Source organism: Dendronephthya gigantea, unplaced genomic scaffold, assembly GCF_004324835.1.
Source record: "Dendronephthya gigantea isolate DGI-Jeju-01 unplaced genomic scaffold, DenGig_1.0 000026F, whole genome shotgun sequence".
Lineage (NCBI taxonomy): Eukaryota > Metazoa > Cnidaria > Anthozoa > Malacalcyonacea > Nephtheidae > Dendronephthya > Dendronephthya gigantea.
Window position 1 is genome coordinate 1,607,011 of NW_021163036.1, and position 27,059 is coordinate 1,634,069.

Here is a 27,059-nt window from a genome sequence, read left to right on the forward strand (position 1 = left end):
CTTGGCACACCTTGACACCTTGTGCCATGTGATTAGGAAATTTGATACAGACATACTATTGTTTGCATTCATAGCTGTTTATGATTGTGAATTTTGCAATCTGTTTGGTTTGGTTTAGCGGTCGCTGTGGGGATTAGGAAATCAGAACAGTAGCAATCTGCAGTGTTCTGAAAACCAATGTTATGGATGATCTTTTGTGCAGGTAGAGTTTTGCTTTTTGCACACCAAAATGCATGCTCTGGGACATGTGCATCATTTGAGTTCACTCGATATATCATTTGTCATAACTTGTGCTGCGTTTGGTCTGACCCCGTCGTCGTCGGGTGGAAATATTTCGGGTTATGCCTTGCCGAGAAAAAAGCATAAAAAGATTATTCATGACGCCTTTAAAACAAAGTAGGCGATGCGAGAGATGTCTGCACAGGACAAAAGCATTTCCGTAGGGATAATATAGTTAAGATTTGCGTCAAGGGGTCAATTATAAGAACATACCAATCATTTCACCACCAAGGGTTTGAGAGTGCTACTACCACGTCGAAGTTTTGTTGATAAAATTTTATTGTAGTGAATAAAATTCTTCGATATTGTAATGACCTGAAAATATTTCAACTCCGTGGTTTATTTACTATTTACAAAGAACCTATATATTATGGTAAAACGAGGATTTGAGGAGAGTAATAATAAGCCAGTGGTAATAGCTTCCGACAGTTCGCGATTTATCCAGTCTTCGGAACATATCGTGAGTTAATAATTTTCTTGTATGATTGCATGGCGACTTTAGTAATTATAATAACTTGTAGGTACACCACGTAAGTATTAAATACTGCAAAGCTTTCGGTCCGTTAACCCGGACCTTCATCAGTGCAATTACTTGAATACACGTTTGCGCGTCACTTAAATATCATGTTAGTCGTGATTAATTAATTAATTAATATCGTGAGTTATTCTTATGGCAAAAACATGCGAATATTTGTTACATTCCCTGTCTTTTTTTTGCAAATCCTTAAAAAATAAAAACATTGAATCGTTAAAATCAGGACTATTATAAAGGACAGACCTTCAGTTGCATATATATTGTGAAAGAGCTGCAGACTATAGTTGCAAAAGGAATTCTGAAAACCTTATATACAGACCATAGTCTTCCACCATTTCAGGTCTGTTCATTACTTTAGCGCAAATTTGATATAATCTTCCCAAACAAGCTTGGCAAAGCAATCGCGACAAAGTGGCTAAATCGCTGGCTTATTTCTGATTTATTTTAGTGAGGACTACGTTGTTATTGATCATCCCATAATGGCAGACGCGCCAGTTAACGTGATAAATGTTGAAGTAAATGGGGTGAAGTATACGATTTCAAACACCAATCCGAGGATATCTTTGAACGACTGGCTGAGATCTCAACCTGGGTTAAAAGGTGATGGTCATACATTACGTTTGAAAGGAGAGATATGATAGTGAACTTTAATAGTATGCTAGTTAGTTGATCAGTAGGTCTATTGATGGATCAGGTGGTATATGGATTGCCAGGCAACTGGGCAGTTAGCTACCCACATAACCTATGGTTACCCAGCTAATAGACTTAGCTAGTCTTAGCTAGTCTAATAGACTTAATAGTCACATCCACTAGTAAATTAATAGCTAGGTTGGTTAGTCAGCTTTCTGGATATTGATCATTTTGGTTACCCTACTGCAGATCTGCTAATATTTCAGTCAGTCTGCTGGTTGGTATATTTGTGATTCATCTCATAAGTTGCCTTCAATCATTTACTTATTTCATCCTATCTTATAACATGGTATGTTTAGGAACCAAGGTGACATGTCAGGAGGGTGGTTGTGGCTCATGTGTGGTCGCATTAACTAAACAAGACCTGGTCACAAAGAAAGATAAAACAGTTGCTGTTAACAGTGTATGTTAAATATATTTTTCCAATTTCTGAATCCACTTCAGAATTGATGAAGAATGTGTATGTGCATTCTTTTATTTTGCATGTATAGTGTCTATTCCCTCTATTTGCCGCGGATGGATTTAAGATCACAACAACGGAAGGAATTGGCAGGTAAATTAAGAGCAATATTAGGAGAAAACTTCATGTTAGTTTAGTTTAGGTTACCTCCCGTGATAACACTAGCTCAATAGGCAATATCCTTGGCTTTGACCTCGAGGAATAGGTTTAGAATGATTAAAGAAATTTTGATAAACTTTGCAGCAGTCGCAATAGCTATCATGCAATTCAAGAACGTATTGCTAACGACAATGGCAGTCAATGTGGTTACTGTACTCCTGGAATGGTCATGAATATGTACAGGTAAGATTCGAGACAAAGATGTTATATAATGTGTTAAACAAGTATCCTAAGTGTAGTTTAGCAAATTGGTATAAAGTTTTGCATGTTTTCTTTATAGCTTGCTCTCGGAAAATCTCAAACCAACCAAACAAGAGATAGAGGATGGTTTTGATGGGAACCTCTGCCGTTGCACCGGTAATGTTCCTGGAATATTATCTGACCAGTCACGTTAGTTTCCTGCATCTTAAGCAGCAATATTTTTTAGGCTATCGTCCCATTCTGGATGCTATGAAGTCATTTGCAAAAGATGAGAACCCTATTGATATTGAGGTACATTACACTACTTATTTCCCTATGGAAAGAGGGTCACAGACCAATGACACACTCTCACGTTGGAGCATTCACCTCCTCTCCTTAGCTTTAGCCTAGACAGTCATTTTGACTGGAATAAACTCTTATAAACTATTTTATATAACAGGGTTAAAATATATAATGTTTGATTGAACTTACCTTGAACTATTGAATTCCGTGCACTCTCTCGCAAGCATAATATCCAACGTTTTTCAGGAGTTGCAATGTTGCCTTGGAAAAGGAGGTTGTTGTGGTGAAACAAGAACTTGTCATGGGTGTTATTTCAGCTTGGGAGAGACGTCTGGTCCACAATGGTATAAACCTTCGTCTCTCACAGAACTCTACAGCATTCTGAAAGGACAATCTGGGTCTGTAAGGCTTGTTGTAGGAAACACTGGAAAAGGTGAATTCCCAGTAATGATTCCTGCTGCAACTTTAGGAAGAACAGCTTAAAACTTATAGAGCTATCCAGTATAAATAAAGTTAGTTTAGTTTAGGTTTCCTCTTGTAGTAACACTAGATCAATAAGAGATGATCCTTACTGGACCTCTAGGAAGAACAGTTTAGAACTGATAGAGTTATCCAGTATAAATAAAGTTAGTTTAGTTCAGGTTTCCTCCTGTAGTAACACTGGATCAATAAGAGATTATCCTTACTGGACCTCTAGGAAGAACAATTTAGAACTGATAGAGTTATCCAGTATAAATAAAGTTAGTTTAGTTCAGGTTTCCTCCTGTAGTAACACTGGATCAATAAGAGATTATCCTTACTGGACCTCTAGGAAGAACAGTTTAGAACTGATAGAGTTATCCAGTATAAATAAAGTTAGTTTAGTTTAGGTTTCCTCCTGTAGTAACACTGGATCAATAATAAGAGATGATCCTTACTGGACCTCTAGGAAGAACAGTTTAGAACTGATAGAGCTATCCAGTATAAATAAAGTTAGTTTAGTTTAGGTTTCCTCCTGTAAGTAACACTGGATCAATAAGAGATGATCCTTACTGGACCTCTAGGAAGAATAGTTTGAAACTGATAGAGCTATCCAGTATAAATAAAGTTAGTTTAGTTTAGGTTTCCTCCTGTAAGTAACACTGGATCAATAAGAGATGATCTTTACTGGACCTCTAGGAAGAACAATTTAGAACTGATTGAAAATATAAAAATATAAAAATTGTCCTTTTCAGGAGTATACAAGAATGACGGTGATTTTGATGTTTATGTACACATTGCGGATATTCCTGATCTAAACACTGTTAAAGTATGTTTGCAAAAGCTTCTTGATAAATTATGATAGTTGCAGTCTTTGATTAAATCTAATTCCTAATTTCTAGACAACTGATTCAGCTCTAGAACTTGGTGCTGCCGTTCCACTGAATATTCTAATCAGAGAATTGTTAAATAATTCCAAGAAATCCACGTCATTCGAAGTTCTTGCAACTCATATCAAGAAGGTTCGATTATGATCTCATGTATATCACATTTCTTGAATTAACTTTTTGGTCTTGGTCTAATCTCATTGATTTTTGCCTTTAGATAGCCAATGTACCTGTGAGAAACGTGAGTAGAAAGTGAGATTAGAATAATTCCTATTCTCTTTGTTGAGGGTTATAACAAAGGGCTGGAAGCTAGACTCATACCTGAGTCAATTTCGAACTTTTGCTCTTTCGGACAGCTTTTTTTTACGAAAACAGAGACACTGTAAGAGTGTGGTCTCTCACAAATCCTTTCGAAGCATGCAGATTCTTTTAAGTTTGAAGTGAAAAGATGTAATGGAGCTCAATTTGATTACCAATTTTCGTTGAAATTGAACTTAAAGCCACTGTAAACTCCGTAATTTGGTTCGGCTTCTGTTAAAAGCAACGCTGGTTAACGCGATGTCCTCATCAGAGGTCATTCATGAAGTTTGTTGCATGTATTGGATGTGCTAGTCATCATTGATTAGAACAGGCTATTTTATGTTTCTTTTGTGAAACGATGTTGTCATTCGTGGCACGTTATCAATCATCTGCTGAAATAATCGTAGTTTTAGATGTAAAAGACAGAACAGTCTCAAAAAACTTCGTTCCAATCTATAGGTTGGCTGCTGGGCTGGTAATCTCATGTTACTCCACAAACATCGAGAGTTTCCCTCGGATATGTTCACAATAATGTCTGCAGTTGGTGCTACTTTGCTTATTGGTGAGTTACAGAATCTTTCATGCTTATATTCGACCATGGTCGAGTCCGCCGGAAAACGACTAACTCGACCATGGTCGAGTTCGCGGGAAAACGACCAACTCGACCATGGTCGAGTTCGCCGGAAAACGACTAACTCGACCATGGTCGAGTTCGCCGGAAAACGACTACTTCGACCATGGTCGAGTTCGCCGGAAAACGACTAACTCGACCATGGTCGAGTTCGCCGGAAAACGACTAACTCGACCATGGTCGAGTTCGCGGGAAAACGACTAACTCGACCATGGTCGAGTTCGCCGGAAAACGACTAACTCGACCATGGTCGAGTTCACCGGAAAACGACTACTTCGACCATGGTCGAGTTCGCCGGAAAACGACTAACTCGACCATGGTCGAGTTCGCCGGAAAACGACTAACTCGACCATGGTCGAGTTCGCGGGAAAACGACTAACTCGACCATGGTCGAGTTCGCCGGAAAACGACTAATTCGACCATGGTCGAGTTCGCCGGAAAACGACTAATTCGACCATGGTCGAGTTCGCCGGAAAACGACTAACTCGACCATGGTCGAGTTCGCCGGAAAACGACTAACTCGACCATGGTCGAGTTCGCCGGAAAACGAATAACTCGACCATGGTCGAGTTCGCCGGAAAACGACTAACTCGACCATGGTCGAGTTCGCCGGAAAACGACTAATTCGACCATGGTCGAGTTCGCCGGAAAACGACTAATTCGACCATGGTCGAGTTCGCCGGAAAACGACTAACTCGACCATGGTCGAGTTCGCCGGAAAACGACTAACTCGACCATGGTCGAGTTCGCCGGAAAACGACTAACTCGACCATGGTCGAGTTCGCCGGAAAACGACTAACTCGACCATGGTCGAGTTCGCCGGAAAACGACTAACTCGACCATGGTCGAGTTCGCCGGAAAACGACTAATTCGACCATGGTCCAGTTCGCCGGAAAACGACTAATTCGACCATGGTCGAGTTCGCCGGAAAACGACTAACTCGACCATGGTCGAGTTCGCCGGAAAACGAGTAACTCGACCATGGTCGAGTTCGCCGGAAAACGACTAATTCGACCATGGTCGAGTTCGCCGGAAAACGACTAACTCGACCATGGTCGAGTTCGCCGGAAAACGACTAATTCGACCATGGTCGAGTTCGCCGGAAAACGACTAATTCGACCATGGTCGAGTTCGCCGGAAAACGACTAACTCGACCATGGTCGAGTTCGCCGGAAAACGACTAACTCGACCATGGTCGAGTTCGCCGGAAAACGACTAATTCGACCATGGTCCAGTTCGCCGGAAAACGACTAATTCGACCATGGTCGAGTTCGCCGGAAAACGACTAACTCGACCATGGTCGAGTTCGCCGGAAAACGAGTAACTCGACCATGGTCGAGTTCGCCGGAAAACGACTAATTCGACCATGGTCGAGTTCGCCGGAAAACGACTAACTCGACCATGGTCGAGTTCGCCGGAAAACGACTAATTCGACCATGGTCGAGTTCGCCGGAAAACGACTAATTCGACCATGGTCGAGTTCGCCGGAAAACGACTAACTCGACCATGGTCGAGTTCGCCGGAAAACGACTAACTCGACCATGGTCGAGTTCGCCGGAAAACGAATAACTCGACCATGGTCGAGTTCGCCGGAAAACGACTAACTCGACCATGGTCGAGTTCGCCGGAAAACGACTAATTCGACCATGGTCGAGTTCGCCGGAAAACGACTAATTCGACCATGGTCGAGTTCGCCGGAAAACGACTAACTCGACCATGGTCGAGTTCGCCGGAAAACGAATAACTCGACCATGGTCGAGTTCGCCGGAAAACGACTAACTCGACCATGGTCGAGTTCGCCGGAAAACGACTAACGACCATGGTCGAGTTCGCCGGAAAACGACTAATCGACCATGGTCGAGTTCGCCGGAAAACGACTAACTCGACCATGGTCGAGTTCGCCGGAAAACGACTAACTCGACCATGGTCGAGTTCGCCGGAAAACGACTAATTCGACCATGGTCGAGTTCGCCGGAAAACGACTAACTCGACCATGGTCGAGTTCGCCGGAAAACGACTAATTCGACCATGGTCGAGTTCGCCGGAAAACGACTAATTCGACCATGGTCGAGTTCGCCGGAAAACGACTAACTCGACCATGGTCGAGTTCGCCGGAAAACGACTAACTCGACCATGGTCGAGTTCGCCGGAAAACGAATAACTCGACCATGGTCGAGTTCGCCGGAAAACGACTAACTCGACCATGGTCGAGTTCGCCGGAAAACGACTAATTCGACCATGGTCGAGTTCGCCGGAAAACGACTAACTCGACCATGGTCGAGTTCGCCGGAAAATGACGAATTCGACCATGGTCGTATTCGCCGGATAATGGCAAATATACGACCATGGTCATATATTCGCCGGATAATGGCAAATATACGACCATGGTCATATATTCGCCGGAAAATGGCAAATATACGACCATGGTCATATATTCGCCGGAAAATGGCAAATATACGACCATGGTCATATATTCGCCGGAAAATGGCAAATATACGACCATGGTCATATATTCGCCGGAAAATGGCAAATATACGACCATGGTCATATTCGCCGGAAAATGGCAAATATACGACCATGGTCATAATAGTTTAATATTTTGAATTGTAGGTTCTGTTGACAGTTCAACACAATCTTACAGTATGGAGGACTTTTTATCACTTGATATGAACAGCAAGGTGCGGTACACTTACGAACTTAATTGAAAATTTTGAAGCCTGAGTACAGTACTGTAGAATATGATGACAATAACTCCTGTGCTTTTAAAGTATGTATTTTTATTTCGTCCAGGTTATTATTAGCATCAATATACCGTTCTCTGCTGCAGAGGAGGTTGTCAGAACATTTAAAATAATGCCAAGACATCAGGTATGACTGATTTCATCGTAACGTTGTGTTCACTCGAGCCAATGTAGTCGGATCCAATTCACTTCTGATGGATGTTCGTATATTCTATTGACTTGCAATGTATGTGAGCCGCAAATCCACTTTAGCAATAACAGACTACAATCCACAAGTCAGAATTGGATCCGACAAACTGGATTTATAATGTGCGTGGACAACATTTTCTATTCTTACTCATATCGTATACAAAAATGGTGTTTGTTAATTTCTTGTTGTGATGGCGAATTTTACGTTTCGTAAAGCTTTTTATGCTAGTTTACCGTAATTTTAGAATGCGCATGCGTATGTGAATGCTGGGTTTAGAGCCTCGATCGACTCAAGTCTCACGGTGAAGAGCGCAGCGACCTTGGTGTTTGGTGGAGTTAAACTTTCCCCGGTAAGCGATACACGGTTACGTTGCTTTGAAATAACTTTTGACATTTACATTTTCTGACCGTTTGAATAAAAACGAGTCTGGCGCTAGCCTGGTCCAGAGTTAACAACCTTTGCAACATTTTGTAGATGCGCGCCAGTGCAACTGAGCAATATCTTTCCGGGAAAAATCTTCTCCAGTTAGCTACACTAAAAGGTATAAATATATGATACATTACAGACAAGAATAAATTGTGCATTGTTTGGTAGTTAATAAAATTAGTTTAGGTTTCCTCCTGTAGTAACACTGGATCAATAAGAGATGATCCTTATACTGGACTTCTAGAAAGAACAGTTTAAAACTAATAGAGCTACCCAGTATAAATAAGGATAGTTTAGTTTAGGTTTCCTCCTGTAGTAACACTGGATCAATAAGAGATGATCCTTACTGGATCTCTAGGAAGAACAGTTTAAAACTAATAGAGCTATCCAGTATAAATAAAGTTAGTTTAGTTTAGGTTTCCTCCTGTAGTAACACTAGATCGATGGATCAATAAGAGATGATCCTTACTGGAGAAGAACTATTTAAAATTTAGTGAAAAGTTTAGTGTAAAGTTATTCAGTTTAATCGAATAGAATTATTTCTGTTTATTTTCTCAAGGTTGTTTGAGTGCATTGGATAAGGAAATTGTTCCAGAAGCGTCCCCACTTGCAGCCAGCACGGAATACCGCAAGAGCTTAGCCATTAGTTTGTTTTACAAGGTAAAAATTTAGAACGAAAGAAATTCCCCATCATGAATAGTGTTTAAATGAGACTGATCGATTTTATATTTTCCTTTCTACTGTAGTTCTATCTTGCATTGCTTGGTGATAAAGCTAGTGAAAAGTTTAGATCGGCTGCAGTCCCCTATGTACGCGCAATCTCGTCCGGTCAACAAAGTTATGACACGACAGCAAGCGACTATCCCTTGACGGAACCGATGACAAAGATGTCTGCGAAATTACAGGTAAAGAATGAGTTACAAATTAGATCACAAGGAAAAAGATATAGTTTGTCACTTTGCCTTATATATTTTATCTATTGTAGACAACTGTGTATATGTGATTGAAGGAAGTAGTGGAATCTTGTGCGGAATAACTAAGCACTGTCTTTAATGAAGACGGTTTTCTTCTTTCTTTTCCAGGCCTCAGGCGAGGCACAGTACACAGGCGATATACCTGAAACGCCAGGAGAGCTGTACGGGGCGTTTGTTACCGCGATCAAGGTGGGCTAGCAATCAAATTCACACTTTTATTAAATCTTTATATGATGAACAGAAATATGGCATGTTTCCTGAAGACTATATTTCAAACGTTCTTCACTTTCCCACGAACGAATGAACATGCAATTGTAGTTATAATTAAGATATTTAAACGAACTTGCTCTGAATTTTCATCTGTGTTTCAGGGTAATTGTAAAATTGCAAGTGTTGACACGTCTGCGGCATTGGTATGAAAATATAACAGCACACAATCCATATTTACATTTTCACATTTTAGTAGCAGTTCTTCTGTTATCAATTTTTTTTTCATTTTCAGAGCATTCCTGGTGTGCTGAAGTATATAGACGCAAAAGACATCCCAGGCGTTAACAATTTTGTTGGTTCTTTTGCGTCGCTAGAGAAGGTGTTCTGTGAAAGCGAGGTTGGCTATGCTGGTGAGGGGGTTGGAATGATTATTGCAGGTGAGATATTGTCGAAAACTACAACAGCTTATTGTAGAATACTACCTACACTGGACCACCACGTTTGAGATATCTTTCTCAGGTAGTTCAGACACAAACCACAACAGCTTATTGTAGAATACTACCTACACTGAACCACCACGTTTGAGATATCTTTCTCAGGTTGTTCAGACACAAACCATGGCAGCTTATTGTAGAATACTACCTACACTGGACCACCACGTTTGAGATATCTTTCTCAGGTAGTTCAGACACAAGCCACGACAGCTTATTGTAGAATTTTAACTTGACAAACTTGATTTACTTCCTGCTTTGAGATACAACTTTCTATTCTAGAAAGCCAAAGCTTGGCAGACGAGGCTGCAGAGAAGGTGAAAATTACTTACTCAGATTGTAAACCGCCGATAGTGACTGAAGAGGATGCCATAAAAGCAAAGTCGTTTTTTTCGGACCAAATTCTCAGCAAAGTTTACGGCGATCCTGACGGTAAGGAATAGCATAGATGACAAACAGAGTCACTACTGTAGGGTGACCAGAGAATCACCCTATAAGTGAAAATCTTATTGCCTCAATAGGTTTTTGAAATTAAAAATACTCATGTCAAATACAAGGAACTTTGAGATAGTTTTACAACTCTGCTTCATCATTTTGTAGGAGCTATGGCATCTTCTGCGCATGTCATAAACGGGGAAATTAAACTTGGAACACAACATCATTTTCACATGGAAACACACGTTTGTATTTTCCCACTCTTACTATCTCTTCAGGTCATAAATGTACCTCTCTTTAGATGAGAGCAATGAACGTATTTGCCTTCATTTTAGACATGTCTCTGTATCCCTGGAGAGGAAGAGATGGAAGTGTATGCCTCGACACAGTCCACAGAAAATACTCAAACCGCTATTGCTCAATTCTTAAAAATGCCGGAGAAAAGGTATTCTCAGTTATACTGGATATCTCTATCAGTTCTAGACTGTTCTTCCTAGAGGTCCAGTAAGGATCATCTCTTATTGATCCAGTGTTACTACAGGAGGAAACCTAAACTAAACTAGCTTTATTTATACTGGATAACTCTATCAGTCCTCAACTGTTCTTCCTAGAGGCCCAGTAAGGATCATCTCTTATTGATCCACTGTTACTACAGGAGGGAATCTAAAATAAACTAAACTAATTTTATTTATACTAGCTGAATAGCTCTATCAGTTCTAAACTGTTCTTACTATAGGTTCTTGGAGTAAGGACCATCTCTTATATTGGCCTAACATCTGCACATCACAAGAATCATACTCCAGTCACTATAGGGGCAGTTAGGCACATGCACGTACATGTACATTATCACCACGTTGCAGTCAGGTTTCTCACAAGCATTCATGGATTTTAATTATTGTAGTATTCACGTGACGTGCAGGCGATGTGGTGGTGCGTATGGCGCGAAAGCTATTCGTGAGGCGGTCAACTCAAGCGCGTGTGCATTGGCTGCTCACATCATGAACAGGTGATTTTCATATTGAAGCTAACTAAGAGGTTGCTAGCCATAGTTTTATAGCATCGCCCGAAATTGTGTTGCAGTTTGCAGCCAAAGCATCCCTAATTTCAAAACATCTATTCATAATTTTTTATTTTTAATTGAAAACATATGGATTCACACCTAATCTTCTAGATTTTTTACTCCTTTTTACATCCCAGTGATTCCACTAACGAAGCATGTGCTGAACGTTTTTGAAACGAACATTTCACTTTCCTTTGTAGACCGGTCCGCACAAGAATGAAGCTAAAAACAAACATGGAAATGGTTGGAAAGAGATTTTCTTATCTTGCCCAGTACAAGGTAAAAGCAACCACGATATTTTGAGAATATCCTATTCTGCATGGATCATGGAGCTACCAAATGACGCCCCGGGGGTATGAGGTTGTAGTACTCGAGAAATGTTGATGGCCGTATTCTCGTTTTTTATAGGTTGGTGTATCTGAAGAAGGGATATTGAAGGCGGTCGATATGACCTACTATACAGCTTGTGGTCGTGCAACAACCGAGGAATCGTTTTCAGTCATGCCAGTCTTCTTTGACAATGGTGCGTTGACAACAGTATTAATCTTTCTTTTTTTATGCCAGTTTTAAAGTACTGTCCTCGATGCTCGAATTTTAGTGCAAGAATTAACACGAATTCCATTTAGCGTATTATTGTGAAAATTGGAAATTTCATGCTGTACCGTGCAAGACAAACACAGCGACGAACGCCTTTACACGTTCACCAGGTACAATGTATTTTTTATCATTATTATTATTACTTTCTTGTTTATGTCCAATTGCATGTGATGTCGTATATAATCAACTCGAAATCTTCACACAGTAATCGCCATGAATTTGTAGTTTGTTGTCTGTATCTACTTCAGTGGCTTCGTGCTACCAAAGCAAATGTGTGCGATTTCAAATCACTTGCTCGTTAGTTTCCATGCAGCTTGAGCGTCCCTTAAACATTCCAGGCAGACCTTCACTCAAATCACTGATTCAAAACCCAGCAATAGAGTAATTTGAAACGGAGTATTTACCCCCCTCTTTCTTTACTCGAATTGACCTTCATAATCAACTACCTTCACTCATTGGGCCCTTGAAAGGTAAAAGGGAAAAATCTAGTTGTTTGGAGGAAGCCTGCTGAAGCATTCTTGTCCCGGAGAACGGCATATTACGCAGTCAAAACTCTCAGGTATGATACATTATATACTATGTTTACAGGATCAGTACCAGCAATATTTATCATTGAAACAGTAATGAATCACGTGGCCAAAGTTCTAAACAAAAGTCCAGATGAAATACGACAGATTAATTTCTACAAACAAGGACAGGTATTGCTCTGAGCATTATACGATGTTCGTATACAAATTATTTGACGCGAGTTACTTCTTTTTCAGACCACCTATTACAAACAGCCACTTCCGTACTGCAGTATTTCAAAAATTTGGCAAGGTATGCATGGAAACTATTTGTCCTATTTTACTGATTGAAAGTTTCTGCCAAAATTAACGAGTTGAATTAATATTTGATGAATATCTCTAGAACTGAAAGTATCAAGTGAATTTGATAAAAGAAAAGCTGCCATTGTGGAGTTCAACAAAGTAGGTTCAATTTTTCCGTATTGTAACACTTTTCTATCTCTTTCTCATTTCCCCCACCTCCTCCTTCAAATCCCCTCCTCAATACTCCATCCCCTCCTCCCACCTCCTATTCGCTCCATACATCTCGTCTCTCAAATTCCCTCCTCAATACTCTATCCCCTCCTCCCACCTCCTATTGGCTCCATACATTTCGTCCCTCAAATTCCCTCCTCAATACTCTATCCCCTCCTCCCACCTCCTATTGGCTCCATACATCTCCTCCCTCAAATCCCCTCCTCAATACTCTATCCCCTCCTCCCACCTCATATTGGCTCCATACATCTCCTCCCTCAAATCCCCTCCTCAATACTCCATCCCCTCCTCCCATTCCCTCCTTACATCTTCTCCCTCAAATCTACCCCTCCATACTCCATCCCCTTCTCTCATTCACCTCACCCTCTTCTCCAGGCAAACCGCTGGCGTAAACGCGGCATAAGTCTCGTTCCACTGAAGTATGGTGTAGACTGGGTAGGCAGTCGTTTCACTGCTTACGTCGTCATTTATCGCAAAGATGGAACAGTCTCAATATCACACGGGGGCGTGGAAATGGGCCAAGGAATAAACACGAAGGTATCTCAGCTTGTGCAGTACCTAATTCTCACTTCATCTCTTACAAAAGCCTGGTATTAGCATTACCGACAAGAGTGCTGTGTATGAAATATCATCTATTTCACACATCCATAAAAATGATATCCTAAGTTAATTTATGACAAAATGAAAAACTCGTTTGGTTCTTAGGTTTGTCAGGTAGCAGCGTATATTCTTGGCCACGGACTGAACGTTGATCAAATCTCTGTCAGACCCGCTTCAAGCTTCATTAACGCAAATGGTAGGAAATAATCCTGAGAACGACACATCGAGCAACTTTGAATTTAGCAGCCGGTTGTACGAATCAATGAAGCGCTATCAACCGGATGATGATTATATTTCCTTCCTGTAGGTACACCGTCATGGGCTAGTATCACCAGTGAATTATGCAGCGAGGTAATGTGTTAACGGCTCTCAAAATCATAGCAAATAATCTCAATGGGTAAACGGGCATTTAGAAGGAGACAAAACAGATTTAACTTTAAGGAACTCGTATTTCATTTGTTTTTAGGCTGTTGCAAATTGTTGCACTGCACTTAAGGAGAGGATAACAGCTGTTGAGAAAGATATGCCAAGTACTGCAACGTGGGTTGACATTATCGAGAAGTGTTATGAAGTGGGCGTTGATCTAACGGAAAAATACATGTGGGTATTCAACCAATTTAGGATGACTCTTTGCAGGTTCAATTAGAGATGGAGAAGTTTAGAACGGATAGAGCTATCCAGTATAAGTCAGTTTAGTTTAGGTTTCCTCTTGTAATAACACTGGATCGATAAGAGATGATCCTTACTGGACCTCTAGGAAGAACAGTTTAGAACTGATAGAGCTATCCAGTATAAATAAAGTTAGTTTAGTTTAGGTTTCCTCCTGTAGTAACACTGGATCAATAAGAGATGATCATTACTGGACCTCTAGAAAGAACAGTTTAGAAGTGATAGAGCTATCCAGTATAAATAAAGTTAGTTTAGTTTAGGTTTCTTCCTGTAGTAACACTGGATCAATAAGAGATGATCATTACTGGACCTCTAGGAAGAACAGTTTAGAACTGATAAAGCTATCCAGTATAAATAAAGTTAGTTTAGTTTAAGTTTCCTCCTATAGTAACATTGGATCAACAATATCAAGTGAGTGGTAGTTTCACCATCCCGATAAACTGTAATTGTTGCAGGGTGTTTCCACAAAAGAGTCACCAGTTCAACTACATGAGCTATGGGACCACGTGCACCGAGGCTGAGATCGACGTTCTTACTGGTGAAACAGAGATACTAAGATCTGATATCCTTTATGACTGTGGCAGAAGGTAAGGCCAATAATCTATCCACAAATGAACAATTGTACAGGGGCCACTTGTATAAAAGACTGTAGTTAACTTTTAACTGTAGTTAAGGACAGAATTGGCGTGTATTTCTGAGTTAACTTGGATTTAACTATGCAAAATGTAGTTAAATAGTTTTATACAAGTTAGATTCATGGTAATTGCGTGCAAAGTTCGTTCACAGTCTTAGAAACCACTCTTAGATCATATAGTGATGTGAAACGTGTGTATTTTTTATATTTTATGGTACAGTATGAATCCAGAGATTGACGTCGGTCAGGTTGAAGGTGCATTTATCATGGGTCTTGGTAACTGGCTGATTGAAAAAGCAGTTTATGATCCCAATACTGGACTTGAACTGACCTCAGGGACTTGGGTAGGTATTGAGGTTATCAAAGAAATTTATGTAACGATTCGTCCAGACCATTTTCGTTGTTGAAAATTGGTCTGAGACGATTTAAGACAATACATTGCAAGTCAAATATTACTGCCTTTCTTTGTCAATCGAAAATACACCAAAATTCATGTCGGAAAAGCGCCATAACCCATGATGAATGTTGGCATCTTGAAAAATGTTGGCATCTTGCCTTTAACTCACCATTGAAAATACTCCAAAATTCCAGTCGGAAGTGCTCCATAATCAATGACCAAACACCATACTGCCTTTCTTTGTCAATCGAAAATACACCAAAATTCATGTCGGAAGAGCTCCATAACCCACGATGAATAACATCTGCGTCGTTCCAAAGAAGTTCAAATTGCTTGCTCTGGAAAAATGTTTGCATCTTGCCTTTAACTCACCATTGAAAATACTCCAAAATTCCAGTCGGAAGTGCTCCATAATCAATGATCAAACACGATACTCCCTTTCTTTGTCAATCGAAAATACACCAAAATTCTTGACGAAAGAGCTCCATAACCCATGATGAATAACTTTTGCATCGTTCCAAGGAAGTTCAAATTGCTTGCTCTGGAAAAATGTTTGCATCTTGCCTTTAACTCACCATTGAAAATACTCCAAAATTCCAGTCGGAAGTGCTCCATAATCAATGATCAAACACCATACTGTCTTTCTTTGTCAATCGAAAATACACCAAAATTCATGTCGGAAGAGCTCCATAACCCACGATGAATAACATCTGCATCGTTCCAAAGAAGTTCAAATTGCTTGCTCTGGAAAAATGTTTGCATCTTGCCTTTAACTCACCATTGAAAATACTCCAAAATTCCAGTCGGAAGTGCTCCATAATCAATGATCAAACACCATACTGCCTTTCTTTGTCAATCGAAAGTACACCAAAATTCATGTCGGAAGAGCTCCATAACCCATGATGAATAACGTCTGCATCGTTCCAAAGAAGTTCAAATTGCTTGCTCTGGAAAAATGTTTGCATCTTGCCTTTAACTCACCATTGAAAATACTCCAAAATTCCAGTCGGAAGTGCTCCATAATCAATGATCAAACACCATACTGCCTTTCTTTGTCAATCGAAAATACACCAAAATTCATGTCGGAAGAGCTCCATAACCCACGATGAATAACATCTGCATCGTTCCAAAGAAGTTCAAATTGCTTGCTCTGGAAAAATGTTTGCATCTTGCCTTTAACTCACCATTGAAAATACTCCAAAATTCCAGTCGGAAGTGCTCCATAATCAATGATCAAACACCATACTGTCTTTCTTTGTCAATCGAAAATACACCAAAATTCATGTCGGAAGAGCTCCATAACCCAGCTCTTCAGATATTTTTACACGCTCAGAAAAATCCTCTTTTAGGTTCGGAGTAATTTTTCTCGACGTGAAACGGCGAGATTCCTAGCTACATGTACCTTGGAATACTTCATGGTACAGAGGGTTTTGTAAAGCAGTGTCCACAAAGAGTACTAAAGTTTTTTTTGTTTGTTTTTTCAGGATTACCATCCACCGTTTTCTAAGGACATTCCTGTTGATTTCCGGGTGTCTCTTCTCAAAGACGCTCCTAATCCATTAGGAGTTCTTCGCTCAAAAGGTAACCTTACGCTTAAAAATCATCCAGTGTTACTACAGGAAGAAAGCTTAACTTTATTTATACTGGATACCTCTATCAGTTCTAAACTGTTCTTTCTAGAGCTCCAGTAAGGAACATCCCTTATTGATCCAGTGTTATTACAAGAGGAAACCTAAACTAAACTAACTTTATTTATACTGGATAACTCTATCAGTTCTAAACTGTTCTTCCTTGAGACCCAGTAAGGATCATCTCTTATTGATCCAGTGCTACTACAGGAGGAAACCTAAACTAAACTAACTTTATTTATACTGGTTAGCTCTATCAGTTCTAAACTGTTCTTCCTACAGCTCCAGTAAGGATCATCCCTTATTGCATAGCTCTTTCAGTTCATCCTTCAGAAGTCCATTGTGCCAATTGTTGAGCTATTTTAAGACTGGAGAATTATTATAGTGAACATTTCATATTTTACAGTGGTCGGAGAACCACCTCAGTGTATGTCGTGTTCTTGCCTGTTTGCTGTACAAGATGCTATCTACCATGCCCGCGAGGAGACTGGACAGGACAAAGAATATTTTGCCTTGGATGGTCCGGCGACAGTTGAAGCTGTACAGCTAAAATGCTTGGTCAAATCTGACCAATTTTTGTTTTAATGGCCTTGCCGTATATGCCAAATATATCTACATGTGTCTCATGTTGCTGTCTGAAAATTGTTAAAAGAGTTATATTAACCAGTTAATTGTTAGCTATTAATTAATCAAATAAATCTTTCGATCTTTTCATTCTTCCCAGGCTGTATATCTGATGTATTGATTGTATAGGCCTACCTCGGCCAATTTTCGCGAAAATGGCTGAAATTGGCGACTTTTGGAAATTTTCTTAAAAATATGTTAACATGCATGCTGACAAATCTCGTAAAGATGAACGTGAAGACTACTCGCTCAGCCAAATTCAAAATGGCGATGCCGATGAAAACCATTCACGTGGACCGTTCGCGGACCTTTCTGGGCAAGATTGTTGCGATGTCTGGTCAAAGTGAAGTATTTTACTTTACTGTTTGTCTGCCTTCTGCTGGTCGTTTGGTCAGAAATAACAAAAAACCGTATACAATATAAAATACTCTGCCCACAAGGTTATCAAAAGTTTCCAGCTCTAATTCTGCCTGCAATGCCAATGATGATCATTTTTCACTGAGAATCAGTTATGTCATAAGCAACTTCCGCGCCCAGACCGATGCAGAATTGAACATTTTGTCGTTAGGTTCACCTTGAAGGCCTGTTATCAAGATGAACGTCAAGAGAAAAGATAACAAAAATCAGTTAAAGCCTCGGTCGGCGAAATTCAAAATGACGATGCCATGAAAATCATCCACCTGGACTTTGCGGACCTTTCTGAGGAAGATTGTAGCGCTGTCTGGTCAAAATTAGGTATTTTACTTTACTGTTTATGTGCCTTCTCCTAACCGTTTGGTCAGAAAAAATACAAAACAATATACAATACCAATACCCCTTACCATTTTACCAAAATTAACGACTTTTCAAAACTTTTAGAACTGTGTTAAAATGCTAAAAATGGCTTCCTTAGATTAATCTCTTTGGTTTTTGAGCATATTTCGTTCCTTTTTGGAACATTGAAAAAGTCGTCAATTTTGCCAAAATAGTAAGCCTTACCCCTTACCATTTTTGTGAAAATTGACATCGTTTCAAAACTTTTTAAAACTGTGTTAACATGCTAAAAATGGCTTCCTAAGATTAATCCTTTTGGTTTTTGAGCATATTTGGTTGCTTTTTGGAACATTCAAAAAGTCGTCAATTTTGACCAAAATGGTAAGGCTTACCCCTTACCATTTTGGTCAAATTTGACGATTTTTTCAACTTTTCAAAAACTGTCTTAAAATCCTAAAAATTGCTTCCTAAGACTAATATCTTTCATTTTAGATCATATTTGGTTGGTTTTTGGAATAATGAAAAAGTCGTCAAAATTGACCAAAATGGTAAGGCTTACCCCTTTGGTCAATTTTTACCACTTTTTGAACTGTTCAAAAACTGTCTTAAAATGCTAAAAATGGCTTCCTAAGACTAATATCTTTTATTTTTAGAGCATATTTGGTTGGTTTTTAGAAGAATCAAAAAGTGGTCAAAATTGGCCAAAATGGTAAGGCTTACCCCTTTGGTCAATTTTGACCACTTTTTGAACTGTTCAAAAACTATCTTAAAATGCTAAAAATAGCTTCCTAAGACTAATATCTTTCATTTTAGAGCACATTTGGTTGGTTTTGGGAACAATGAAAAAGTGGGCAAAATTGATCAAAATGGTAAAGCTATACTTGAAGGCAAAATTAGCCTTTCTCACGATGACGAATATGCCGTCATTTTTGGGGTACTTTTTAAAAAAACCCGTGAGTGTATAACTTCGTAACGGCGACTATCTTAAATTTTAGGCTGGAGTTATTTTTCAAATGGTCTGTTGAATCTAAAGAAATTCCGTTTCATGTCGCTATAATGTTTTAAACACATTTGAGAAAATTGAAAGTACCCCAAAAACGTCATCGCGACAAAGGCTAATTGAGGACTTTTTCAATGTTCCAAAAACTAACCAAATGTGCTCTAAAATGAAAGATATTAGTCTTAGGAAGCCATTTTTAGCATTTTAAGACAGTTTTTGAACAGTTCAAAAAGTCGTCAAAATTGACCAAAATGGTAAAGGGTGGTTGCAAGGCCAACGCCATCCAGAATATGGAGTCCTAATCATTTTGTTCTATTATTGCTAGCCAAGGAACTGCCAACGATGTCATTTATTGTTATCAGCTAACTGGACTTTGTGAGAGTTTTCTTGCAAAATGTTTGCCAAGGTAATTATTATAACAGATCATAAAGGCCTTTTAATGTTTCTTATGGTATACTGATCTGTGTTGTTTTCTGTGATTAAGTGATGTTTTTCTTCATGTTGTTTATCACTGAAGCTAAAGAATTGAGATACAACAATCTTTGACTGACTTTAGGTGTAAGACGTTCGCCCAGCTATTGTAGACCGCATGGAATCGATTCAAGTCCTTTAAAAATTTGTGAATCAAGATGAATATGAACTTAGTGAATCTGTAATTGCTGCTATATGTTTTGGCTAAAATATAAAAAAAACTGTTGTATGTCTCCAAAACAAAGGAGCTTATATTTATGATACCAAAAAGTACAGGATTGTTTGACATCAGAAATACAAAGAATTCGGCACACAGCAACAATTCAAAAGACAACTTTTTTCTAGGCTTTTAGCGATTCGTTTATAGTAACATCGCTCACGATGATGTTCGGAGTTGATCGGCATGTTGTCGTACATTATCATACCACGTGATCTGCTAAGATCACATGGTAATTATCGCCTATAAAACTAATCTCAACGTTAAAAAAAAATTTCTTTAGATTGGTGGCGATCGAAGGTGGACAGCAAGATCGAAGCTCAGCAAGATTGAAGATTGTTCGAGGAAGAAGGAGTTCGCCGTTGACTAAAAGGTGGGTTCCGGCGATTATATGCGTAATCTGCGGTTGCTTTGTCCGACCCCAGTAGGGGGACCGTTTGCCTAGAGCGTTTTGGTCCCCCGCACGCTGCTAGTTGACTAGTTCCCACTTGTAGGCCTTTACACTAATCTACGGGAAGGCCGTAGGCCTTCCTTAAGGAGTACAGTGTAGCTGAGCCGAACCCTTTTTTTCGTTGTATATAGGTTTATCTGAACAGCTAGTTGTCAAGATGAAGGTGAAGACTCGCCCGGCCAAATTCAAAATGGCGATGCCAAAGAAAACCATCCACGTGGACCGTTCGCGGACCTTTCTGAGCAAGATTGTTGTGCTGTCTGGTCAAAGTTAAGTATTTTACTTTGATGTTTGTGTGCCTTCTGCTAATTGTTGGCCAGAAATAACAAAAACCATATACAATATGAAATATTCTGCGTACAAGGTTATCTAAAGTTTCGAGCTTAATTCTGCCTGCAATGATGATAATTTTTTACTGAAAATTTATGTCATGAGCAACTTCCGCACCTATAGACTGAAGCAGAACTGAACATTTTGTCATTAACGTTTATCTCAACAGCCAGTTATCAAGACGAACGTCAAGAGAACAGTTGAAATAGAAAATAGAAATCAGTTCAAGACTCGCCCGGCCGCCGAATTCAAAATGGCGATCCCATACACGTGGACCGTTCGCGGACCTTTCTGAGCAAGATTGTTGTGCTGTCTGGTCAAAGTTAAGTATTTTACTTTGATGTTTGTGTGCCTTCTGCTAATTGTCGGCCAGAAATAACAGAAAACCATATACAATATGAAATATTCTGCGTACAAGGTTATCTAAAGTTTCGAGCTTAATTTTGCCTGCAATGATGATAATTTTTTACTGAAAATTTATGTCATGAGCAACTTCCCTGCACCTATAGACTGAAGCAGAACTGAACATTTTGTCATTAACGTTTATCTCAACAGCTAGTTATCAAGACGAACGTCAAGAGAACAGTTGAAATAGAAATCAGTTCAAGACTCGCCCGGCCGAATTCAAAATGGCGATGCCGAAGAAAACTATACACGTGGACCGTTCGCGGACCTCTCTGAGCAAGATTGTTGTGCTGTCTGGTCAAAGTTAAGTATTTTACTTTACTGTTTGTGTGCCTTTTGCTAAAACTAGACAATAATTAAGGTAGTTGAAAATGCAATTTTATAATTATAATGTCTTATTATATTAAAGATTTTCCTTTGTCAACATTGGAAGTGAACAAGATTTCTGCACAGAGGTAATTCAATTGTTTCTTCTAAATTTATATCAGCCTTGCAGCTAAAATTCTTGTCATTACCTTGTAATACATATCAACTGCCTGGGTATATATTTTGTTATTTCAATAGTATAAGAGGGAATTTGCTGCAACTAGGATCTTTTTCATGAAAATCGTCAGTGCGGTCACAATTTGGTTGAGATTACTAAGTGAACTTTGCTTCTATACTCACTATGTGTCACCAGTAATAAATTCCTGTGGTGGTCTTGAAATAAATATAGCAACCATAGTTATATATAGAAGGATGAAGTAACCATAGATTACCTGACCAAAAACTAGACAGTAATTAAGATAGTTTAAAATGGAATTTTATATTAATGATGTCTTTTTATATTCAAGATTTTTCTTGGTCAAGAGTGCGACATGAACTGTGGATATGAACTTTACTGTCAGATGAACATTGGAAGTGAACAAGATTTCTGCACAGAGGTTATTCGATTGTTCCTTCAAAATTTATATTAGCCTTGCAGCTGAAATTCTTGTAGTGACTTTGTAATACATATGAACTGCCCGGATATATATTTTATTTATTATAAGGGGGAATTTGCTGCAACTAGGATCTTTTTCATGAAAATCGTCAGGCAGTCACAATTTTGTTAAGATTACTAAGTGAACTTTGCTTCTATACTCACTATGTGTCACCAGTAATAAATTCCTTTGCTGGTCTTTGAATAAATATAGCAACCATAGTTATATATATAGAGGGATGAAGTAACCATAGAATACCTAACGAAAAACTAGACAATAATTAAGATAGTTGAAAATGGAATTTTCAAAGAGGTAATTCTTCGATTGTTCCTTCAAAATTTATATTAGCCTTGCAGCTGAAATTCTTGTAGTGACCTTGTAATACATATCAACTGCCCAGATATATATTTTGTTATTTAGTATAAGGGGGAATTTGCTGCAACTAGTAGATGCTAGTTTTCATGAAAATCGCAGGGAGTCACAATTTTGTTAAGATTGCTAAGTGAACTTTGCTTCTACGCTCCCTATGTGTCACCAATGATAAATTCCTGTGGTGGGCTTGGAATAAATATAGCAACCATATATATAGAGGGATGAAGTAACCATAGAATGCTTGACCAAAAACTAACAAAAATTAAGGTAGTTCAAATGGAATTTTATATTAATCATGTGTTCTTCTAAATTCAGATTTTCTCTGGTCAAGAGTGCAACATGAGCCATGGATATGAACTTTACTGTCAGATGTACATTGATTGGAAAGTGAACAAGATATCTGCACTGAGGTAATTTGATTTTGTCATGGATGGTCAGCATTTGATTTTAAAAAGCCACTACATTGTTGAGATGACAACAATGAAATTGTAATTTGCTTCTATGGTCACGATGTGTGAAACCAATGATGAAACTTAATGCTATAACAGCTGAACCAGTCTGTCTGATTACTAAAATTCCTGTGGTGGTCTTACAATAAATATCCACGAAAAAGACCAGCAATTACTATTTTAAACTTGGGAGAAATTTTTCTGATTTCCATGTGATTTATATTCTGTAGTACTCAGAGAGGTGGTACCCAGTTTTTCTGTGTTCAAATTAAATAGTGACATATGTCTGGGTTGAATATATATGCATGTGACATGTACATTCTTTTTATTGAAAATGGTAAAAATATAACTGGCATAAAACAGAATGCATTCATGAATGTATTGTCTATCCATGAAAGATGACTAAACTAAAGTAAGATAATGAGTAATATCTTTTAATAATGATGTCAGGTTGAAAATACAAACTTTGCTGCCACTTTTTGCCTAAAAGGATTGATGAAATGCTTTTTCTCTTTAGAATGAACGAAGTTGAAGAAAGTTGAAAGGCACCCCTGAAGAACCTGAATTATTTTAGCCCTATCCTAGATTCATTAATTAATATATTTTAGTGTGTGATAACATATGTGAAATGTGATCAATTATGTGACAATTTTCAAGCTTGGATTTATAAAGAGAAATTTTTCTTTGTAAAGTTTAAGAAGTAAACCTTTTTTGTCTGGTGGTGTTAGTGTTTTGATTTTGCATGTTTTTCCGTGTGCTTTCACAATTGAAAAGATTTTGACAGTTGCTTCTAAATGTTTTTTGAAAAGTTTAAGAAGAAACTTGATTTTTGCCTTGTGGTGTTTGTTTTGTTTCGATTTTGCATGTTTTTCCTTGTGCTTTCACAATTGAAAAGGTTTTGGCAGTTGCTTTTGGCTTTTTCTTATACTTATCTCTTTAATTTCTTTTTAGTATTAGTATTTTTCTAAATATATTTTCTCTTACTATTTTTTTGATGAAATTCTTTTTTTTTCTTTAGTGTTGAAGAAAGTTGAAAGGCACCCAGATTCATTAATTAATATATTTTAGTGTGAAATGTGATGAATTATGTGACAATTTTCAAAACTTGGGTTTATAAAGAGAAAGTCTTTGTAAAGTTTAAGAAATAAACCTTTTTCCTCTGATGGTGTTAGTGTTTTTATTTTGCAAGTTCTTCTGTGTGACTTGACAATTCTAAATTAAACCTCTTAGTATTTTTTAGTATTTTCTCTAAGTTAAACCTGTTAGTATTATCTTTTATTTCTCTAGTTTTTTCCTTTTTTTTCTCTAGTTTTTTTTCTCTAGTTTTTTCTTCTATTTCTCTAGTTTTTTTTCTAGTTAGTTTTTTTCTCCAGTTTTTTTTTCTAGTTTTTTTTCTCTAGTTTTTTCTTCTATTTCTCTAGTTTTTTTTTCTCTAGTTTTTTCTTCTATTTGTCTAGTTTTTTTCTAGTTAGTTTTTCTCTAGTTTTTTTTCTCTAGTTTTTTCTTCTATTTCTCTATTTTTTCTAGTTAGTTTTTTTCTCCAGTTTTTTTTTCTAGTTTTTTTCTCTAGTTTTTTCTTCTATTTCTCTAGTTTTTTTTCTCTAGTTTTTCTTCTATTTGTCTAGTTTTTTCTAGTTAGTTTTTTCTCTAGTTTTTTTCTCTAGTTTTTTCTTCTATTTCTCTATTTTTTTTCTAGTTAGTTTTTTTCTCCAGTTTTTTTTCTATTTTTTTTCTCTATTTTTTCTTCTATTTCTCTAGTTTTTTTTTCTCTAGTTTTTTCTTCTATTTGTCTAGTTTTTTTCTAGTTAGTTTTTTCTCTAGTTTTTTTTTCTCTAGTTTTTTCTTCTATTTCTCTAGTTTTTTTTCTAGTTAGTTTTTTTCTCCAGTTTTTTTTTCTAGTTTTTTTTCTCTAGTTTTTTCTTCTATTTCTCTAGTTTTTTTTTCTCTAGTTTTTTCTTCTATTTGTCTAGTTTTTTTCTAGTTAGTTTTTTCTCTAGTTTTTTTTCTCTAGTTTTTTCTTCTATTTCTCTAGTTTTTTTCTAGTTAGTTTTTTCTCCAGTTTTTTTTCTAGTTTTTTTCTCTAGTTTTTTCTTCTATTTCTCTAGTTTTTTTTCTCTAGTTTTTTCTTCTATTTGTCTAGTTTTTTTCTAGTTAGTTTTTTCTCTAGTTTTTTTTTCTCTAGTTTTTTCTATTTCTCTAGATTTTTTTCTATTTTTCTACTTAGCTTTTTTCTCTAGTTTTTTTCTAGTTTTTTTTCTAGTTTTTTTTCTCTAGTTTTTTCTTCTATTTCTCTAGTTTTTTTTTCTCTAGTTTTTTTTTTGTTTTCTCTAGTTTTTTTTCTCTAGTTTTCTCTTCTATTTTCTCTAGTTTTTTCTTTTTTTCCTCTAGTTTTTTCTTCTATTTCTCTAGTTAGTTTTTTTCTCTAGTTTGTTTTTTCTCTAGTTTTTAAAAAAGAAAAATAGAGAAATAGGAGAAAAAACTATTTAATTGTCCAATTTTTTTCCAACTATATCCCTTTTTATTTTCCAATTTTCAACTTTTTCAATGTTCAATTTTTCTTTGAAACTTATGTTTTGAAACTGCAAGGGCTTGAACCCACCACCCCCACCACCGCTCATGGACTAACCACTGTCCTAACCAACTCGGCCACTGCTGCTGGTTGTGAAAGACGACAGTTTCTTATTTTACTTAATTCTTTCTTCGACTTAGGACTTTTTAAATTTTCCAAGGCTTTGAAACTCATTGTTTTGACACTGCAAAGGCTTGAACCCACCACCGCTTATGGACTAACCACTGTCCTAACCATCTGGACCACTGCTGCTGGTGGTGAAAGACGACAGTTTTTTATTTTACTTAATCCTTTCTTCGACTTAAGACTTTTTTAAATTTTCTAAGTCTTTCACCACCGGCTATCAGTGCTGGTTAGACTTAGAATTTTTTCACCTTATCCTTACAAGTCTTTGAAATTAAATAAGAATTTGCAACTTAATTTTTGACACTGCAAGGGCTTGAACCACCAACGTCAACGGACTAACCACTGCCCTAACCCACTCGGCCACCGCTACTTGTGGTGAAAGACGAAAGTTTTTTATTTCATTTAATCCTTTCCTTGGAGACTTTAAATTAAATGGGAATTCGCAACACATGTTTTGACACTGCAAGGGCTTGAACTACCACCGTTTATGGACTAACCACTGCCCTAACCCACTCGGCCACCGCTGCTTGTGGTGAAAGACGAAAGTTTTTTATTTCATTTACTCATTACCTTGGAGACTTTAAATTAAATAAGAATTCACAACTCATGTTTTGACACTGCAAGGGCTTGAACCACCACCGCTTATGGACTAACCACTGTCCTAACCCACTCGGCCACCGCTGCTGGTGGTGAAAGACGAAAGTTTTTTATTACATTTAATCCTTTCTTTGGAGACTTTGAAATTAATAGAGGTAATACGAATTTCTGAATTTCAAAGTTTTGGAATAACGTAAAGTGCCCTTTTTCACCATTGTTTCTACCTCTAGACTATAAGCGCTTGCTAAACGCAGCGTGTTTGACTTCGTCAAGAGCAGTACGTGTTTATCATAGCAGTTATATTATTGATCTTAAGGAAAGCAAAGAGAAGGCAATGCATTTCAACCATTCATATGAGGGATTGTTGGAGCTAATGGTTACGGTGCAATGGACGACCGTCTAGGGCAGTAGCCTTAACCACTCGGCCACCGCATCCTGTGTTAATACTAGCCATAAAATAATACACTTTATTACTTGAAGGCAAAATTGACGACTTTTTTAATGTTCCAACAACCAACCAAATATGCTCTAGAATGAAAGGTATTAGTCTTAGGAAGCAATTTTTAGCATTTTAAGACAGTTTTTGAACAGTTCAAAAAATCGTCAAAATTGACCAAAATGGTAAGGGGTAACCCTTACCATTTTGGTAAAAATTGACGACTTTTTCAATGTTTCAAAAACTAACAAAATATGCTCTAAAATCAAAGATATTAGTCTTAGGAAGCAATTTTTAGCATTTAAGACACTTTTTGAACAGT

General features: G+C 37.8%; 1 protein-coding gene and 1 long non-coding RNA gene across 5 annotated transcripts; both read left to right on the forward strand.

Moving 5' to 3' along the window:
- Positions 1-58: 58 nt before the first annotated feature.
- Positions 59-20,746, forward strand: LOC114523124 (xanthine dehydrogenase/oxidase-like). Of its 4 annotated transcripts, none has more exons than XM_028543972.1 (41): positions 59-202; positions 1,263-1,414; positions 1,804-1,907; positions 1,996-2,057; positions 2,208-2,306; positions 2,404-2,480; positions 2,551-2,615; positions 2,853-3,039; positions 3,821-3,894; positions 3,968-4,087; positions 4,170-4,193; positions 4,712-4,814; positions 7,494-7,561; positions 7,674-7,751; positions 8,059-8,163; positions 8,289-8,355; positions 8,800-8,900; positions 8,987-9,145; positions 9,323-9,403; positions 9,586-9,627; positions 9,717-9,861; positions 10,198-10,347; positions 10,516-10,595; positions 10,686-10,795; positions 11,252-11,356; positions 11,611-11,689; positions 11,819-11,933; positions 12,037-12,117; positions 12,596-12,705; positions 12,772-12,826; positions 12,917-12,975; positions 13,423-13,584; positions 13,753-13,843; positions 13,955-13,998; positions 14,114-14,247; positions 14,772-14,903; positions 15,171-15,294; positions 16,832-16,928; positions 17,382-18,334; positions 20,324-20,413; positions 20,623-20,746. In XM_028543972.1, the coding sequence occupies exons 1-39, from the start codon at positions 183-185 to the stop codon at positions 17,558-17,560; spliced, it is 3,840 nt and encodes a 1,279-aa protein (XP_028399773.1). In that variant the 5' UTR covers positions 59-182; the 3' UTR covers positions 17,561-18,334; positions 20,324-20,413; positions 20,623-20,746. The 4 variants fall into 4 exon arrangements, with proteins under 4 accessions (XP_028399773.1, XP_028399774.1, XP_028399775.1 ...); XM_028543975.1 differs by lacking the exon at positions 59-202 and adding an exon at positions 960-1,154; XM_028543973.1 differs by lacking the exons at positions 20,324-20,413; positions 20,623-20,746 and adding an exon at positions 19,006-19,022.
- An 894-nt stretch (positions 20,747-21,640) lies between these two features.
- On the forward strand, positions 21,641-23,720 carry LOC114523192. Its single transcript, XR_003686986.1, has 4 exons — positions 21,641-21,681; positions 22,060-22,149; positions 22,876-22,970; positions 23,527-23,720. It is a non-coding gene; the product is annotated as an uncharacterized LOC114523192 (long non-coding RNA).
- The last annotated feature ends 3,339 nt before the right edge of the window (positions 23,721-27,059 follow it).

Bases quoted from the DNA above. Each gene is read 5' to 3' on its own strand.
- LOC114523124 (XM_028543972.1), top strand. From the start codon at position 183: ATGGATGATCTTTTGTGCAG. The intron at 12,706-12,771 runs GTATTGCTCTGA...CTTCTTTTTCAG, and splicing joins ATTTCTACAAACAAGGACAG to ACCACCTATTACAAACAGCC. The intron at 12,827-12,916 runs GTATGCATGGAA...GAATATCTCTAG, and splicing joins TATTTCAAAAATTTGGCAAG to AACTGAAAGTATCAAGTGAA.